The 17,205-nt window shown below is 41.8% G+C and overlaps 1 protein-coding gene across 1 annotated transcript in view; it reads left to right on the forward strand.

The window, feature by feature from the left end:
• LAMA1 (laminin subunit alpha 1) overlaps positions 1-17,205 on the forward strand; it is a 160,732-nt gene that overhangs the window by 102,112 nt on the left and 41,415 nt on the right. The window contains exons 30-39 of the mRNA XM_036322699.1: positions 2,588-2,709; positions 4,987-5,073; positions 5,381-5,574; positions 6,540-6,682; positions 8,887-8,976; positions 10,570-10,681; positions 12,329-12,491; positions 15,355-15,565; positions 15,749-15,865; positions 15,981-16,144. Coding sequence (XP_036178592.1) covers positions 2,588-2,709; positions 4,987-5,073; positions 5,381-5,574; positions 6,540-6,682; positions 8,887-8,976; positions 10,570-10,681; positions 12,329-12,491; positions 15,355-15,565; positions 15,749-15,865; positions 15,981-16,144 — 1,403 coding nt within the window. The remainder of the gene's footprint in view (positions 1-2,587; positions 2,710-4,986; positions 5,074-5,380; positions 5,575-6,539; positions 6,683-8,886; positions 8,977-10,569; positions 10,682-12,328; positions 12,492-15,354; positions 15,566-15,748; positions 15,866-15,980; positions 16,145-17,205) is intronic.

Raw genomic sequence — 17,205 nt, forward strand, 5'->3', positions numbered from 1 at the left:
AACTCATCTTTGGGCAGCCCTGATTGCTCCGGGGACTGGTGCCCTTGGATCATCTGCCCGTTGGTACAGTTTTAGTATTTGGAGTCATGGAGACAAGCCACTAGCTCAAATTTGGTCATGAAAAGTGGCAGTATCTTAACAAGTAATTGGCAAAAACATTTGACAAGACTCTTCTTTCATGTGTCCACAGGCTCTAAGTATTCAGCCCTCTCAGTCAGACACCCTCAGGGTACAAGCACATGCTGGTCACCTGTGATGGTTCTGAGTCTATTCACCATTCTGAGGTGTGAGGCCAGCATCTGTCTGAAAGCATGCTCAGGGCCCAATGCCCAGTCACTGCTGCCTGACCCAAACGGACCAGACACTAAGATGCTTACATTCTTTCCACAAGTTCAACACCTGAGGTCTTGCTCTTTGAACTTGGGACCTTACCTTCTTTTTCAGTCTTATCTGTGAGACCTCTCTTGTGGTGGAGTACAACCATTCATTTCCATTTGACAAAGTCTCTTAAGCACTCCCTAGGCACTTGTGAGAGTATAGGTGGGCGTCAAGACCTTTTGGATTTGATTTTTTCACCCAGCACATAGGATGTTCCTCCCTCTTCATGTCACTGGGCCTTTGGTATTATCATAGAAGAGATTGATCAGAAATGTGACCTGAAAGGGGGTGGGGAAACCAAAGAGCAGAGAGATACCCTGGGGGTCCCTCTCCCCAGCTATCCTCTTCCAAGAGATAGGACTCAGTCCTTTTCCAGTTGAAAAATTGACAGGTTCTCTGTGCACTTTCCATAGCAACCAACTCATCCCACGTGTCAGTTCACATGAACAGGTTCTTATTTGCTTGCCACTCTTTGGGGCAGCTTGTCTTTGATTTTCTAGGATCTTGAAAACCAGGGAGCTCATATGTTAGGGGGAGTTTTTAATGTTGGAGGCATTTTTCAGGCAACATAAAGTGAGATGTAATTAAGTGGGAAGGTCCCTTGGCCAATCATAGGGATGAAGGTCACATGAACAGTTTAATAAGTTGATCAGTTCTTTCAGACTGCATTTGCAGCTAACTATTTTAACAAGATTAGATATTCCCAGGACATTAAATTATGACCAAAAAGTCTGCTTCAAAAACCAAAAAGTCTGCTTCAGTCCTGTTCACCATCTAATATTTACTCTTTAACAGCCATATCTATACCTATATCTATGGCTATATCTATACCTATATCTATATCTATATCTATATCTATATCTATCATCTATATATCCATATCTAGCTATATCTATATATCTATATCTATATCTATCTATATACATACATGCATCCTATATAATAAAAGGCTAATATGCAAATCAACCTAATGGCAGAATGATTGGTCGCTATGACACACACTGACCACCAGGGGGCAGATGCTCAATGCAGGAGCTGCCCCCTGGTGGTCAGTGTGCTCCCACAGGGGGAGCGCCACTCAGCCAGAAGCCAGGCTCATGGCTGGTGAGTGCAGCGGTGGTGGTGGGAGAGGCTCCAGCACTAAGGATGTCTGACTGACTGCTTAGGCCCGCTTCCTTCTGGAGCCTCCCAGACTGTGGACTGCAAGAGGGCACAGGCTGGGCTGAGGGACTCCACCCCCGAGTGCACGAATTTCATGCCCTGGGCCTCTAGTATATATATATATATATATATATATATATATATATATATATATATATATATATATAACTTTTAAACACATTTTCTTTTTAAGAGAGTGGTTGTAAATTTTATTCTAAACAGATTCCAGTTTTAGGGGCCAACTGGGTCCCAATAAAATCTATTTTCATCAGGTAAAGTAGGGATACAATTTTTAAATGAAAAATATTGGAATCATTTTTAATAAGAAAAATGTAAAAGTAGTTTTTCAAACATAAACAAAGGTTTCTCTCTACATCATCTCTTGCTTCCCACTATAAAGCCTGAGGTAGTGCATTTGCTCAGTGTCTTCTGTCTCTGTGTCAGGCCCAGTCCAGCGCCCAAGGCCAAACAAAAGCAGGTTTTGTGTTGGACTCGATGTCAAGAACTGCTTGGTCTTTTAGCTTAATTTTTTTAATAGCCTAATTTTAGGTCCAAATGATGACAAAAATTTTAACTAGAAACGATTTTGTTATTGCAGGAGTCTATTGGTGCTGCTCTAAACCCTGCATTTTCTTCCCTCACTGTCTGTTTCCCACATCATTTATTCATTCATTCTGTTCTTTCAACTCCCTACATGTGATCATTGACCCCAACCATGTACAAAGCCAGTGTGCTTCAGATCACTTTAAATCTCTATATATTTTAGATTCAAATTTTAAGGATCAAAAGCTAGCTGCTCTGTGGATATTTTCCATAAGAAGAATGTATTAGTAATTTCTAGGCTGTATAGGATAAGTACAGTTTTATAATGAAGGAAGGCCACAGAGCTGGCCATGTTTCCATGATTTAACAAACTTGAAGAAAAGACTCCCTTCCCTAAGAATTAAAAAATAAACTGACATGAAATGTGGTGATGCTTAGCTGTTACCAGATAAGGATGATCTCTAACAACTTCCCATTTTTCCTCTTCTTAAACATGGGGCCTCAGGACTGCGGCGATAACACGTCTGGTGACCACTGTGATGTGTGCGCTCCCGGGTACTATGGGAAGGTGACGGGCTCAGCCACCGACTGCTCTCTGTGCACCTGTCCTCACAGCGGCCCTGCCAGGTGAGCTTGTGCAGATGCGCTGCACACCTGCCCCACCGAAGCTGGGGCTGATTCCATTTTCAGCCCGTTTCCAGGGTCTGTACGTGGCCTATTTTAATTAATATTCTCCATGTGTTGAGAAAGGCTAATTTTAGAAAAAGTTTTTAATTCTCACCAGTACTTGAAGAGAATCTTTTCAAAAGCAAAGTATCTGTGTTGGTATTGGGGTGTGAAAATGGAACCAATTAAAGAAAGGCCTTTCAGGTTGTTGGGGTTTCTTTTAGTGTGTGTGTTTTGTTTTGTTTTAAGATCAATTTTAGCCTCCGACCTATGTACCCAGTGTGCCTAGAAGTGAATTATTATTAATTTTATGAGTAACGACATAAGGAATTCTGTTCCTGTTTAGTGTAAGGGAACAGGTTTAGAATTTATATTTGGTGATGATTGATGAAATGCAGAAATGCTACATATTGATGACACTGGGGCCCGGTCTCCCTGGCACTCATGGTGATTGTGTAGAATTATCTACCTGCACACCAAAAAGAACCAGAGATTTTAAGTGGAAGTTGGAATATCTGTGTGTCCTCTTTGGCTTTAATGAATATTGTAATTCATAAATATCATTTCATCATTGCTTAGAGTATTTGACACGGCATTGAACACAGAAAGATCAAATATGCACATTTAGTATACTAAAATGAAGTTTTATTTTCAATATTTGTTTGAATCTTCTATCTTCTATTATCTCCAAGAAAGCGATGCTTCATGGTGAATACCAAAGGAGAGACACTGTGTACACTTCCCTTGTAAACTACCAAGCATCCTAAAATTTATTGTTACCATTAATGTTTTATATTAAATCTGTATATAAAATTTGACTCAATTCTACTCCTGTAATCTAAACTACAGAAATACTTGCATATGTGTGTAAAGATGCATACATTTCATCATTGCTTATACCCATGAGAAACTGGGGAGGAACTGAAATACCTGTCTCCAGGGGATGGATAGACATTGTGGTACATACCTAGAGTGAAATATTATACAAACACTGGGAAAAGAATAAGGTATATCTATATGTACAAAATTGGAGACATGGCCAATTAATTATTTAATTGTGACTATATAATGTGGTGCCATTTTGGAAAAAGTTTATATTCATATGTATATTCATATCCATAGCTCCGTGGCTATATGTGCCCAGAGAAATGTTTGGAAGAATATATCACCTTTCTACTTCCCATATTTCTGTAATGTTTGAATATTTTACTTTTTCAGTCAAAAAAGGTTCTAACCATCCCCAGAGCCTATGATAATGGATTAAAGTTTACAATGCTAGGAAGGGCCTGTGGACATTTATAATGTGCTATGTACCTGACGGGCCCTAAAATGCATGCTTTGTTTTCTACACATTTTATGTTTCCACTGAAGTCTGTCCCTTTGCTGCTTACGGAGTAAAAGACTCAAAAGTGAAGTAGGGCTGATAGAGAATCTTGTAACTCATTCTTCGAACTTCTCTTAACTGGCCCCAACCCAAGACTGCCCAGGTGGTTTTCTTCAATGGTTTGCAGTATCCATCTGAGCCTCTAGATGGCGCATGGAGTATTGGTAATTTAAAATGTGGAAGCAGTGGTTGAAAAGAAAGGAAGGAATAAGCCAAAAGCAGAAGTCCATGACTGAGGGGGATCCATTATCAGAGTGGATATTACACTCTGAGCAGCTCTATCATTTTGCTTCAAATTGTCCTTCACACGACTCCCTACCGTTTGGCCCATTTATTTTCAAATTCCACCCCCACTCTTCACTTTTCTTTGCCCCACCTTTTCCTACTTGCCTGTCATTGCAGCCCATTATATTCACCAGCATTTGTCCCGCTCTCTTCTCTCTGCTAGTTTTCGTGCTTACTCATAGTCATCATGTACAGCTCTCTGTAATCACCTTTTCATCTAATAGGTCAGATAATTCTTCACCTAAATCTCAGAACAAGACCCTTCACCAGTGACTAATCAGGGGAAATCTGTAAGATCTGCCTCCTTCCCCTCACATGGTTGTCACTGGACAGGTGTCTAATGAGTGTCTTTTGGATACAAGAGGTGCACAAGTAGTGGTTACATGTTTATTTTCCCCAATATATTTTTGCTCAATATATTTTAAGCCCTAAAAACCTTGTCTAACTGTGCACTGTAATCACTTAATTTTCAGGACAGTGTCTTGTACTCTAAGAGTAATGAACAAGTACCACAAGCAAGAGTTGAAATTGTATATCTGAAAATTCAAAAACCATTGTTTTTCTCTCAGTTTTAGTCCGACTTGTGTCTTGGAAGGTGATCACGATTTCCGCTGTGATGCCTGTGTGCTGGGCTATGAAGGGCAATATTGTGAGAGGTATGTTGTGGTGTTATGGCATGGAAATTGCAAGGCACATCTGCTGCTTTATATTGTAGGACATATTTACTAAAGTGATTTGAGAGTATCAGTTTGGTTGTGCATGATTGATATGCCAAAACAAATCTATGTATTAAGGTAAGTAAATGCACCTTCTATGACTATCTCATCCTCCTTTTAGGATATAAAATGTGGAATGAGGTAAGTGGGACTGTGTACTTTGGACTTCACTTGGCAGAAATGGTTGATATATTATCTTACTGGCACTGATACTGTTGCCTGTACCTGCATATTCTCCTTTCCGTAGGTGCTCCTCGGGCTATCATGGGAACCCTGGAATGCCAGGCGGCACCTGCCAGAAGTGTGATTGCAGCTTGCATGGCTCTGTTCACCGGGACTGTGACCGCAGGACTGGGCAGTGCGTCTGCAGGCCAGGGGCCGCGGGGCTGCGATGCGAGGAATGTGAACCCAGGCACATTCTGGTGGAAAGCAATTGTGTTTGTGGGTATTTTCCTTCCTAACTGTTTAAAGGTGGTTTTTCCTCTCAACTGTTTTCCTATTGTTTTTCTGTTACTGCGCCCTATGGCATCAGCAGGAGAAAGTCCTATTTTAACTAAGCAAGGATTGCTATGTATTCTGCCAAACTGAACTTTTCATAGTGCATTTGGAGCCGAGGCAGAAGGTCCTAGGGTAGCAGCATTTATCTCTCTAGCACTCTAAGCAGCACAGTAATTCCAGCTTCATAGTTTATCTGCATTAATATCCCTTTAATGGAGCCAAGTGTCAGCGCAGAGAACACCTTTTGGGTTGTCATTTGTGTTACTCAGATTTCACTGGTGGCTTCAGCTCTTGGCTGCTGTGGGGTTTTTTTTTTCCAGTCCTGATTTATTTTAGTAGCAAGTACATGAGTGCTCATCTACAAATGTCTTCTCAGTGGTTCATGGGGAAGATGGAGGGGAAGTAATGTCAGGATCATGGCATTCAAGAGCTTTTGTTTATGTGTTTGTTTTAAGCAAAAACACACCCATTATTTTCCCCAGTCTCCTTCTCTTGAATTTGCTGAAGGTGTGTTTGCAAACTATCTCAGGAAATGACAGACCAGGCTCTGCAAGGAAACACATTCGAAATTCGTTGCCATTGGCCCAAGTCCCAAATGAGCAGATGCACTGCAAAGGTCGGAGCTATTGACACAACGTGCACCCGACCTGGGACCCACTCGGATCAGTTGTTGCTTCCTGTGTGACCAGGGAAGTCACTTCTCTGATCTGAGTCTTGGAGTCACCATCTGAGGATAGGGACTTGTGTTCTCCGCTTGCCTCCCATGGTGTGAGATTCCGTTCCCGGAAGCTTTGTCGTATGCTTTGCCCTTATTATGACTTTATGTTGTTATTGTAAAATGGCTAATGCACACCCAAGGGAAAATGTGCAGACCATTTTGCATTAATTTAACTTTCTTTTTCTTTTAGCTTGTGATGATGAATGTGTAGGTGTGCTGCTGGGTGACTTAGACAGGATTGGTGATACCAGTCTTTCTGTGAACCTCACCAGCATTATTCCTGTCCCATATGGAATTTTGTCAAACCTGGAAAATACTACCAAATATCTTCGGGTAGGTACTGGGAATACAGAGATGCATCATTGAGAGATATGGAGTTGGGCTGGACAGTAGGAGTCATTCTGTCTGTCCCCCCTGCTTCCTTATTCACGGTGTGTACTGCTGGGAGGTGTCCAGCCTTCCCTTGAACGTGACCAGGGACCTTATTATCCAACACTAACTTGTTTTACTGTAGGACCCCTTAATTGTTTCAGAGTTATTCATTAGATGCCTTTTCATAAATTCTGCCTCACGTCGTTCTTCACCTTGTGCACAAAGGGCACTGTGCCTCTTTAAGACAAACCTTTGGCTATTTGAAAATAGCTGTCCTAATACAAATACAGGAAATAAATTGAGGTGGTATCTTCTTTAATGTTGGAATCTGCTAAAGATAACTATGTTCTGTAAATGTATTATTCTTAACTTGAGTTTTAGGCACAAAAGTTTTTTTTAACCTGGAAGATTATATAAAAATCTCTGCGGGCATATCACTATTTTATGTTTAGTCAAATAGGATCTGGGTCCCAAAAAGGCGGGGGGAAGGGGGGGTTAGAAATAGACTCAGTTGACAGCATTCTACTCTAGTATTTTTAATGCTAATTGGAAAAAATATTATTCTTAATTTTCCTTAAAACCTATACATTAGAATTTGAGATAATTAATTCACTGTGTCAAGGATAGTCATTCCTGACTGTCTTTTTTAGTTAAAAGCTTTTCTTAGACTAGACATTTCCTTAGGCAAGTGTGCCTCTGTGTGTGTGTGTGTGTGTGTGTGTGTGTGTGTGTGTTCATTTTTAAAAAAAAAACCAGGAAATATGAAATTTTTTTCCATTCACTATAGACATAATCTACTAATACTATTTTTTTTTTTTTATCACTAGGGGCCCCAGGCATATAACTGTATTTTAAATTTATCAAGTGAGATAAATTCTTGCCTTAAATTTTAAATATTTTTTTCTTTTTATTGACTTTATTGCGGTGACACTGGTTAATAAAATTGAACAGGTTTCAGAAGCACAATTCCACAACACATCATCTGTACATTGTATTGTATGTTCACCATTTATTCCCCCATACCCTCCTCTACCTTCCCCCACCCCCTCTACCCCAGAAATCACCACACCATTGTCAATGTTCATGAGTTTTTCTCTCTTTTATTTTCTCAATCCCTTCACTCATCCCCAGTCCCTGCCAACAGCTGTCAGCCTACCTTCTATCTATGAATATGTCAATTTTAACTATGTTTGAATGATTTGCTCCCATTTAAACCACTTTCCAATTCCTTTAACTTTTTATGTTTACCTAAATTATGCACTAGATTAAGAATGTAAACTCTTAACTGTTTACTGTTTTCATTGTTATCTACACAGCAACCTTGGCCAAGTCACTTAATTAACCCCCTCCCCCCCGAATAATAATATAACCATTTTATAGGGTTGTTATAAGGTTTAAATACAATCATGCAAGTAAAATATTAGATTAAATATTGGATTAAATTAAGCACTAATTGTTAGTGATTATGAAGACTTACTTAATACTTTTGTATTTTAGCCTAATACGTTTTTTTTAAGCCTAATAAGTTTTAAAAGTGAAATTTTAAAAGTGTTAGCAATTAGGGTTAAAATTGATGTAACTCTAATGAAATTAAGCCAGACTTACCCAAGAATAGCAGGAGTAATGGATTCTGCACAATACAATATACTTTAAATTCATATACTAGTATGTATGGGGAATATATTATGTATATATATTTATATATATTATTGTTTTCAGAGAGGAAGGGAGGGAGGGAGTGAGGGGGAGAGAGAGAGAGAGAGAGAGAGAGAGAGAGAGAGAGAGAGAGAGAGAGAGAGAGAGAGAGAGAGAAGCATCAATGATGAGAGAGAATCATTGACTGCCTCCTGCCTGCCCCACACTGGGGATTGAGCCCACAACCCTGGCATGTACTCTGACCAAGAATTGAACCGTGACCTTATGGTTCATAAGTCGACATTCAATGACTGAGCCACACCGGCCAGGCATGTATGGGGAATATTATGCAAAAGGTGGCAGATGGGAGCATGTTGCTGTAATCAAAACTTAAGTAAATGTGATTCATTTTATTTTTAATGCAATTTCAAGGAAAGAAGAATTTATTTCTGTGAACAAAATAGTTGATAACCAGTGAATCAGAACATTTATTTTGAAGCATTGTGATTTGTTCTCTTCATTCTTTGTAGGAGTCTTTATTAAAAGGAAATACACAACAGGGGCTGGTAAAACTTCAACTTGAAGGTGTTACAGAACAAACAGATGACCTGCAAAGGGAGGTAAATTCTTCACACAAAGGCTCAATTCCCACCCAGCATTTGTGAGCAATTGCATTGGGGCGGTCTTGAAGGTTCCAGTTAGGTCAGGGCAGCCTCTGCCTCTCAGGAGCTGTGCTCCAGGGACTTTATAACCAAATCAGTTTTAACCTTGGCAGAAATGTGTTCATGGGGAAGGCTCCTGGCTTAATTTCTATTGTCACCTCTGCTGAGGGAGCCGTTGGGCAGTCACCTTTCCATTTGAGCATCATTTTCTCCTATGAATCAAAGGGTGGGTGGGATTGAAAGATCCTGAGGTTTCTTCCTTCTCCTAAATTGGCTGCATTAACTAAGCACGTGGTGAGCACGGTGCTCAGAGGCACTTCCCCAACACCAGGACCACTCGCTGCAGTCCGCTGGGCAGAGCCAGCATAGCCTGGCGCTGGTTGTGTGGTGTTCGTACCACCTTTGGGCTTTAGGCTATGTGCTTCTGATTTTCTGACTTTGAATGGCAAGTGAGCTTGCTCTAAAGTCAGCAGTAGTCTGTTTATCCCATGTCAGATGAATGGAATTTCCTCATTCACAGATGGCGAGGGGGCCTATTGCCAAATTTATAATTTTCACTTACGAATTTTATGTGCACATGCATATGTATGTGTGTATACTTAGATATGTATTTAATAGTGTATCTATACATAGATGTGTCTACTCTTTGTCTCTCAACATCTACACACATACATGGTGGTGTGCACCCTAAAAATAAGTATTAGCTTGGCTCCTGTTATTTAAAATTAGTAATGATTTGGGGCGAGTTTAAGGCTTAAGAGTGGGCTCTGTGTGCCTCAGCGAGCAAACATTTGGTAGGAAATGATAAGCTGCTTAAATAAATTCTCTCTATGCATAAAAGAGGATTCTCTTTGGATTTTGACTATAAAACACTTTTAGACCTAGTCTGAGTTACTTTACATTCCTGGAAATTACAACCTTTCCTTTTACCAATTATGACATTCCCTAATAAAAAAAAACAAACAAAAAAAACCCAAACAAACAAAAAAAAACAGCAGCTGAGGACAGCTACCAGTAAGTCTCAGCCCCTGGGCTGCCAGCTTTACATACATCATCAAATTTCATCTTCATAAAGTCCATGAGGTAAGTGCTGTTATTACCCAGGTTATCGATGAGGCTAGAAGATGTTAGTCTAGGTCTCCAGGTTGGCAGAACTGGGCCTAAAACCTGGTTTATCTGACTCCATGTTCTTAACTCCTTGACTAAGTTCTCACGGTCAGTAAAAATTGGTTAAGATTTTTCTTTCTCATTCTGTATACTTGGGTCATAAGGTGAATATCGAATCTTCATAGTAGAGACTCTGAGAGAATCTGTGGTATAATAACCACTTAGGCTGCTTTTGAAAATATGTCATCTTTTCTCATACAAAGTTAGCAGTAAATTATTTCATTAACCACTTAATTTCCAACCCCCAAATATCAACCTTGGTTTATATGGTAGTGTAAATACTTATATTCTGGAATATATTTTGTTATTTAAAAGAGACAACTTGAACATCAAAGCTTCATATTATTCAAGTCAGACTAACCTGAGACCTTTATTTTCTATCAGCTCAGTAGAGTGTTAACAAGTAGCCAACATGTGACCAGGGCGACTGAACGACTCCTCAACGAGAGTCAAGATCTCATGACATTTACTGAGAAATTGAAGATAAGCATTCAAGGTAGTGTGGTCAGTGTCTAGCTTGGGGAGTCTATGCTCATTGCAAGGAAAAGTCCCATTCACTCTAGACAACATATGAATAGATGTGTGTTACTTGTGCTCAATTGCTAGAAGCAAGGACTGGGGATCCTCATGTGTCTAGATCATGGTCTTTCATTGAGAGTTTTATCTTTTAAAAAAATGCATGCTTCCTTATTTATTTTCTATATGATGCGCTACACTTACGTCCTAAGTATCAAGTAGATGGTGCCTTCCCATCTGTTATGAATTTCCCAAATTAAGACTTGCTAAGTGGTGCACAGGGTGCCAGATGATGAGCCAAGCAAGGTCCAACAACACACCGTAGGAGAAAATGGAATAGAGGAATTTTTAGTCACAGGTCCTGGAGAAAGTACCCAGCTTGCCTCAAGGGGCCAAATGGAGAAGGCAAGGCAGGGATGCTGACAGAGAGACAGAACCTGGGCACCTGTTTTATTTGGTTCTGTGGGTGCAGTGCTTTGGGGTTCCTGAGCTAAGGCTCCAACCAAAAAAGCAGACTTTTGGTAAGCTGCACAGAGGTCTTATCCCTGGGGCACACAGGGGGAGGCTCTGGGAGGCAGGGGAGACTGTGGATCACAGGGGCTTCACCATAGGAACTTACATTAGCTTCTGACCCTGTGGCTAATGCTTGTATGAGGAGGCAAGTGTCAGTTCAAGGTCACTGCAGGCCTCTTGGCCACAGAAAATGGATGTCAAGGCAGCAGTGCCATGTGAGTCGCTGAGCTAACTCTCGACACCATTCCTTTGCCCACAATAGGAGCCGATGTGATGTGGAGCTTCAGTGTGGTCCCAGAGTGCAGCCACAATATTAGAGTATTTTACTCACTGCTCGATTGGGATGTCCCGTCTGATCTGGCTTTTAGGTTGCTTTCTCCAGTTTTCTAGCCACAAGAAATATATTCTTACTTTTCTTTTTGGATTATTGTGTAAGGACATACTGGTAAGGAGTAAGTACAGAATCCAATGCAGATCAGACTTTATAGGGCAAAAGATAAGAAGATTATTAGAATAAATAATATGCTTAATAAGAAGGGTAGTATCAAGTATTGGTGATTCATTCATGCAGTAAATACTTGTTGAACAGCTTTTATGTGCAAATGTCTGTGTCCAGTGCAGGAAATGCTGAGGTAACAGTGGCCGTAGCCCCCTGCCTTACAGAGAGTAAGGGCACTAGGGAAAACTAACATTAAATAAACAGTAATCCCAAGTCCATGAGTGTGTGTGTGTGTGTGTGTTTTTCAATTTTTATCTTATTGACATTTGAGAGAGAGAGGAAGGGAGAGAGAGAGAAACATCGATTTATTGTTCCACTTATTTATGCATTCACTGGTAGCTTCTTGTATGTGCCCTGACTAGGGATTGAACTCGCAACCTTAGTGTATTGGGACAATGCTCTAACCAATTGAGCTACCCAGCCAGGGCCCCCATGAGTGTTTTGATAGGGGATGTCCAGAGTATGTTGGGATGTACAGCGGGCCTGGCGTAGATTCGAGGTTCAACCAGTTCAGCTGAACAGAGCAGCCTCACTGAAGAAGTGTCTAAGTTCTTCCAGTTTAGTGCCGTCCACTTTTAAGAGACTTATTAAATGATTGATAAATTTTCTCCATAGAAATTATTGAAAAGGCATCAACTCTAAATCAGACCTTGGATGAAGATTTCCAGCTACCCAGTTCCACTCTTCAGAATATGCAAAAGAACATGACATTTTTGCTAGAAACCTTACAGAAAAGGCATTTTATGCAGTTGCACCAAAATGCTACCCTTGAACTGAAGTAAGTCTCTAAGTGCTGCCATTCACGACACAGCGAATTAGAGGAAAGAACCTCAGTAGGGAAGGGGAAAAGGCATGTGGGAGGAGGTAAAAGAAGGAAAGCTCTCACTGTGGAAGAAATGTCACAAGAGAAGAGAGGGGGCCCCTTTGTCATGTAAATGAAGAGACTCCGCCAGGCCCTCCAAATAGAGAAAATTGTAATAGCTCTGTGTTTGTGCTGGTAGGCCACGGGTTTTGTTTCTCTCTGTCTCTTCAGCAACATGGTACTGTATTTGTTGAAGATCAAGTATAATGCAATCAGTTATCATGGAAGAAAATTAGTCAGCGGCTACTACCTGTGCTGTAAACTCTAAGATAGATGGATGTTATGCCAAAATAATTCAGCTTAGCTATGCAAACTCTAATTGAAAACCTCAGTGTGAAATGACAGATCACAAAGGATTGTTAGACATCGTCACTAGGAACTTGTAATTTCCTTTCAGGCATTTTTCTTAGTATTTTCACACAGTTATTACTTGATGTAATAGAGCACAAGCTATCTTTTCTCCAAGGCTGTGATAAATATCTTAAACACTGGCTTAAATAGTTACACAAAACTCCATTCTCTATACTGTGACATTTAAACTGTTTTTAATCTACTTTGCTATTTTAAATAATGTTGTGATGGATATCATAGACAAAAATATTTTTCTATATTTCACATTATTATATTACTAGGGTGGATATTAAGAAGTGAAATCATTTAGCCAATGAATTTGCATGTTGATGATTCCTGACTTTCATTTACAAATTATTTCCTCAAAGATTACTTAAAACAATGTACACTTCTACTGGCAACACCCTGGAGAATTAAGCTTATACCTTTATTCATTATTGAATATGATTTTAGGCATCGGGTGGGATTTGGAGAACTAGAGAGACCTGGGAACCAAATGCCTTGCGGGGAGATTGGAGGAGGCCAGGGCCCAGGAGGTGGGGAAGGGGTCTGCCGTCTGTGGAGCCCCTCCTCCATGCAGGAGAGCGCCAGCCTCTTGCTCATGTTCTGTCCTGTGATCCTCTCAGCCACCTCGTGGGGAAGGGGAGCATCCAGCTGGGGAGTCTGAGACTCAGAGACTGCAAGTAACTTGCCCACTGTTCAACCTCGGACCCTGACCACAAACCTACGTCTGTGTGACTGTGAACCCCAGAAGGAAGTACATCTGAGACCCAGTCCCCTAAAGACAATGGGTGGAATTGGGCCGTTAAGTCAGAGACCATGCTGCTACATTTACACTAGATTAATCATGTTGCCTTGACCCCAACCTTTTGCCCACATCTTCCCTCACCTGACATGCATGGCAGAAAGAAGCACTGGCAGGCAAGACGCTGACACCTCCATGTTCCTCTTCCCAGGACCCATCCATTCTTAAGGTGCTACCCCAGGCTCAGCTGTGCTATTCTCTGCTTCCTACCCTACCTTAGCTCCCCGCTGCCTCCCAGATGAAGCAAAAATGTCATATATTTGACTCCAACCCCACCCCCTTTCCACTAACCAAAGTCCCCCCACCCATCCGTTTCCCACTCATCCTGGGCTCTCAGTTGCTCCCTCCCTCGGCCACACTTAAGAGCTGATGGACACTTATTAGAAACGGAGATTCCCTGGAGATCCATGGGAGTCATTTTGTGGGGCCATCCTCTCCCACCATTACCTTTCCACAGTCAGTTCACTTGTTCATTCAGCAAAATGAGCCCCCAGTGGCAGATATTGTGCTACGACTTGGGGACACAAAGGAGAACAATAGAGATCTTTTTTCCCACTAGGATCTTGCAGTCTAATTACGTAAAGTCCATTTGCTGAAGAGCGTTTGAGAGGAAGGGGAGAAGGCAGGGCCCCTCTCCCCCCTGACGCCCTCAGTGCCCCCGACTTTCCTCGCCTGCTAGGCCCTGTGGCCACCCTGTCTCTGTCATTGTTGGTCTTGTGTGTTTATTTAGAACAAAGTTATTCTTGAGATCGCTGTTCTCTTTCTTTTTAATTTGCTAATTTAAATTATTATTAAAAAGACCTTTTATTTTAAAATATTAAAGTTTAAAATGTGTTCTCTGATCTCCACTTTCTTATTTTCTATGGATAATCCCTGTCCTTATGCTATTTCAAATTTTGTGGATTATTTTAGGAATTTATCAGCTTTTTCTAATGATAATCCTTAGAAAATTGGTAATTTGTGCTGAACTATGGCAATCCTATTGTTGGGAATATTTAGCACACAAATTAGTTGCTTATTATGCCTGTGTCAGGGTCCCCTAGAGCACCGTCACATTCAGTTTCACCGGGAATCTCAGGACTCAGCGTAGAGTTGTGCTCATGGCCCATAAACCTATGGTATTAAGGAGGCACAGCTGGGTTGGGGAAAAAGACACGGTGGAGCCTTGAGGTGTCCATTCAGGCTTCCTTTCCTTGAGGGAGCACAGAGCATACTCTTCCCTCGGCTACGAAAATGCAGCAGCACATGGTGATGTTTCTGCCCAGGGAAGCCCACTAGAGGTTCAGCATTCGTGGTTTTTATTGGAGGGCAGTCCTGTGGGCACCCTCTGCCCAGCATGTGCCCAAATTCCACAGTCCCAGAAGGAAAGCAGGTGTTCAGCGTAAACCACACTGTTTGCACAGACAGTGGGAGCAGTGAGCCACTGGCATCAGATAGAGAACAATGGGAACATTTTACAGACCTTGCAAGCAGGCTCTTTGAAGGACAGCCTTCTGCCCACTGTTACCCTTACTGCACACTATAAAACTAGGCACGGAAGTGTAAAAATCCCTCTGCTATCATTTCAATGATAGAGGCTTTGTCATTCATTGACTTACTATGTGAACCATCTATATTTGTCAGGGCTGCTGAAGATTTATTGTCACAAATTCAGAAAAATTACCAGAAGCCACAGGAAGAGTTGAAGGTAATAAAAGCAGCAGCAAGCAGCCTCCTTTCAAAACACAACAGTGAACTGCAGGCAGCAGAAGACCTGGTGAGGGAAGCAGAGGCAAAGACGCAGGAAAGCAGCCGCCTCCTGCTCATTATCAAGGCCAGCCTGCGAGAGTTCAATGTGAGTCTTAACAGCTCTCTCCTCAGTTAAAGCTAGTCACCAAATTCTCCCATGTAAATAACACGAATTTCAGCTTTTTAAAAGACGAGCCCCCTCACCTGACCTCAACACACAGGGTCAGGCCCCAGTGTGCGGAAGCTGACTTGCTTAATGAAGCATCCTTAAAGGTGATTTTTGCTACAGGATAAAAAGCTGCGTGTTCGAGAAGAACAAAACTTGACCTCAGTGCTAATCGCCAAAGGAAGAAGATTGCTGGATGCTGCCACAGCACGTGCCAAGGCTGCACAGAGCGCGCTGGCAGTAAGTTTCTACTCAGCACAGCCATAATATACTAGTAGTTTCCAAATCATAAATATGCACACACACATTGCTGAATAGCTGCCTATATATTCACAGTATTGATTTATCTGTGTAGCAATTAGAGCATCTCCGGGATGAGCTGCTTTGGTGGACTGCCAAAATCAGGCACCACGTGGATGACCTGGTCATGCAGATGTCCAAACGAAGAGCGCTTGACCTTGTCTACCGAGCTGAGGGTCATGCAGCTGAGCTCCAGGAACTAGCAGGGGCTCTGGACAGGTGAGACCACATTTTGCAGGAATTCCAGAGGTTGTGATCCATTGATCAAAGAGAATAAGGATGACTGTTTTGAGCACAATGTTAAGTCACTCTTCCTTTTTTGTCTAAAAATGAAGATTCCTGTTTTGTTTACATGGTAAGGGGGATTTCCTCCATGTCAGATAACATGGTTGACCATCAATCGGCATAAAGATAAGATGGAGAAATGCAAACTGAACCCAATAGGCATTTAAGAAAATATGATCTATACTAATAATAGAGGAATATGCAAATTGTCTGGGATACTGTCACAGTAACAGTAATGACCGAACAGCAGGCTGACAGGCTGCATGGGGTGACAAGGCCGGCAGGGGGGACAGTGAGGGCCAACCAAACCACCGAATAGCAGGCTGCGTGGGGCAACCAGGTTGGCAGGGGGGGCAGTTGGGGACGACTAGGTCGGCGGGGGGGTGGGGGGGGCAGTTGGGGGCGACTAGGCTGGCAGACAGAGGCAGTTAGAGGTGATCAGGCTGGCAGGAGGGGCAGTTAGGGGTGATCAGGCAGGCAGGAAGGTGAGCAGTTAGGAGCCAGTAGTCCTGGATTGTGAGAGGGATGTCCCAAATTGGAGAGGGTGCAGACTGGGTCAAGGGGACCCTCCCTCCCACGCACGAATTTTGTGCACCGGGCCTCTAGTGTTACAAATCAAGCCATCAAGACCTTGTTTCGCATCTACTAAGTGCTCAGGGCTTTCTTCAGTTACATGTGGACAGAACAAAGATATTAACTTCTTTACATCTCTTACCTTTTTGGAGCTTATCCTTTATCTGGCTTTATGCAGTGATGGAGGCTGTGGTTGCCCACACTGGACCTGTAGAAGTGTTATACCACCTCTGATTATTTTCTACTGCCTGAAGGTCTACCATAGCATTACAATGACTTAAACTTATATTTTTGGGTATATGTCCTCACTTGTTAAAAGTGTCTTTAAATGAGAAGTATGGTGTTAGGCTAGTGGTTCCCAAACTTGTCTGCACATCGGAATAACCTGGGGAACTTCAAAGATACTGATGCCTTGCCCTGGC

The sequence above is a fragment of the Myotis myotis genome, unplaced genomic scaffold, assembly GCF_014108235.1.
Source record: "Myotis myotis isolate mMyoMyo1 unplaced genomic scaffold, mMyoMyo1.p scaffold_m19_p_9, whole genome shotgun sequence".
NCBI classification, from domain to species: domain Eukaryota; kingdom Metazoa; phylum Chordata; class Mammalia; order Chiroptera; family Vespertilionidae; genus Myotis; species Myotis myotis.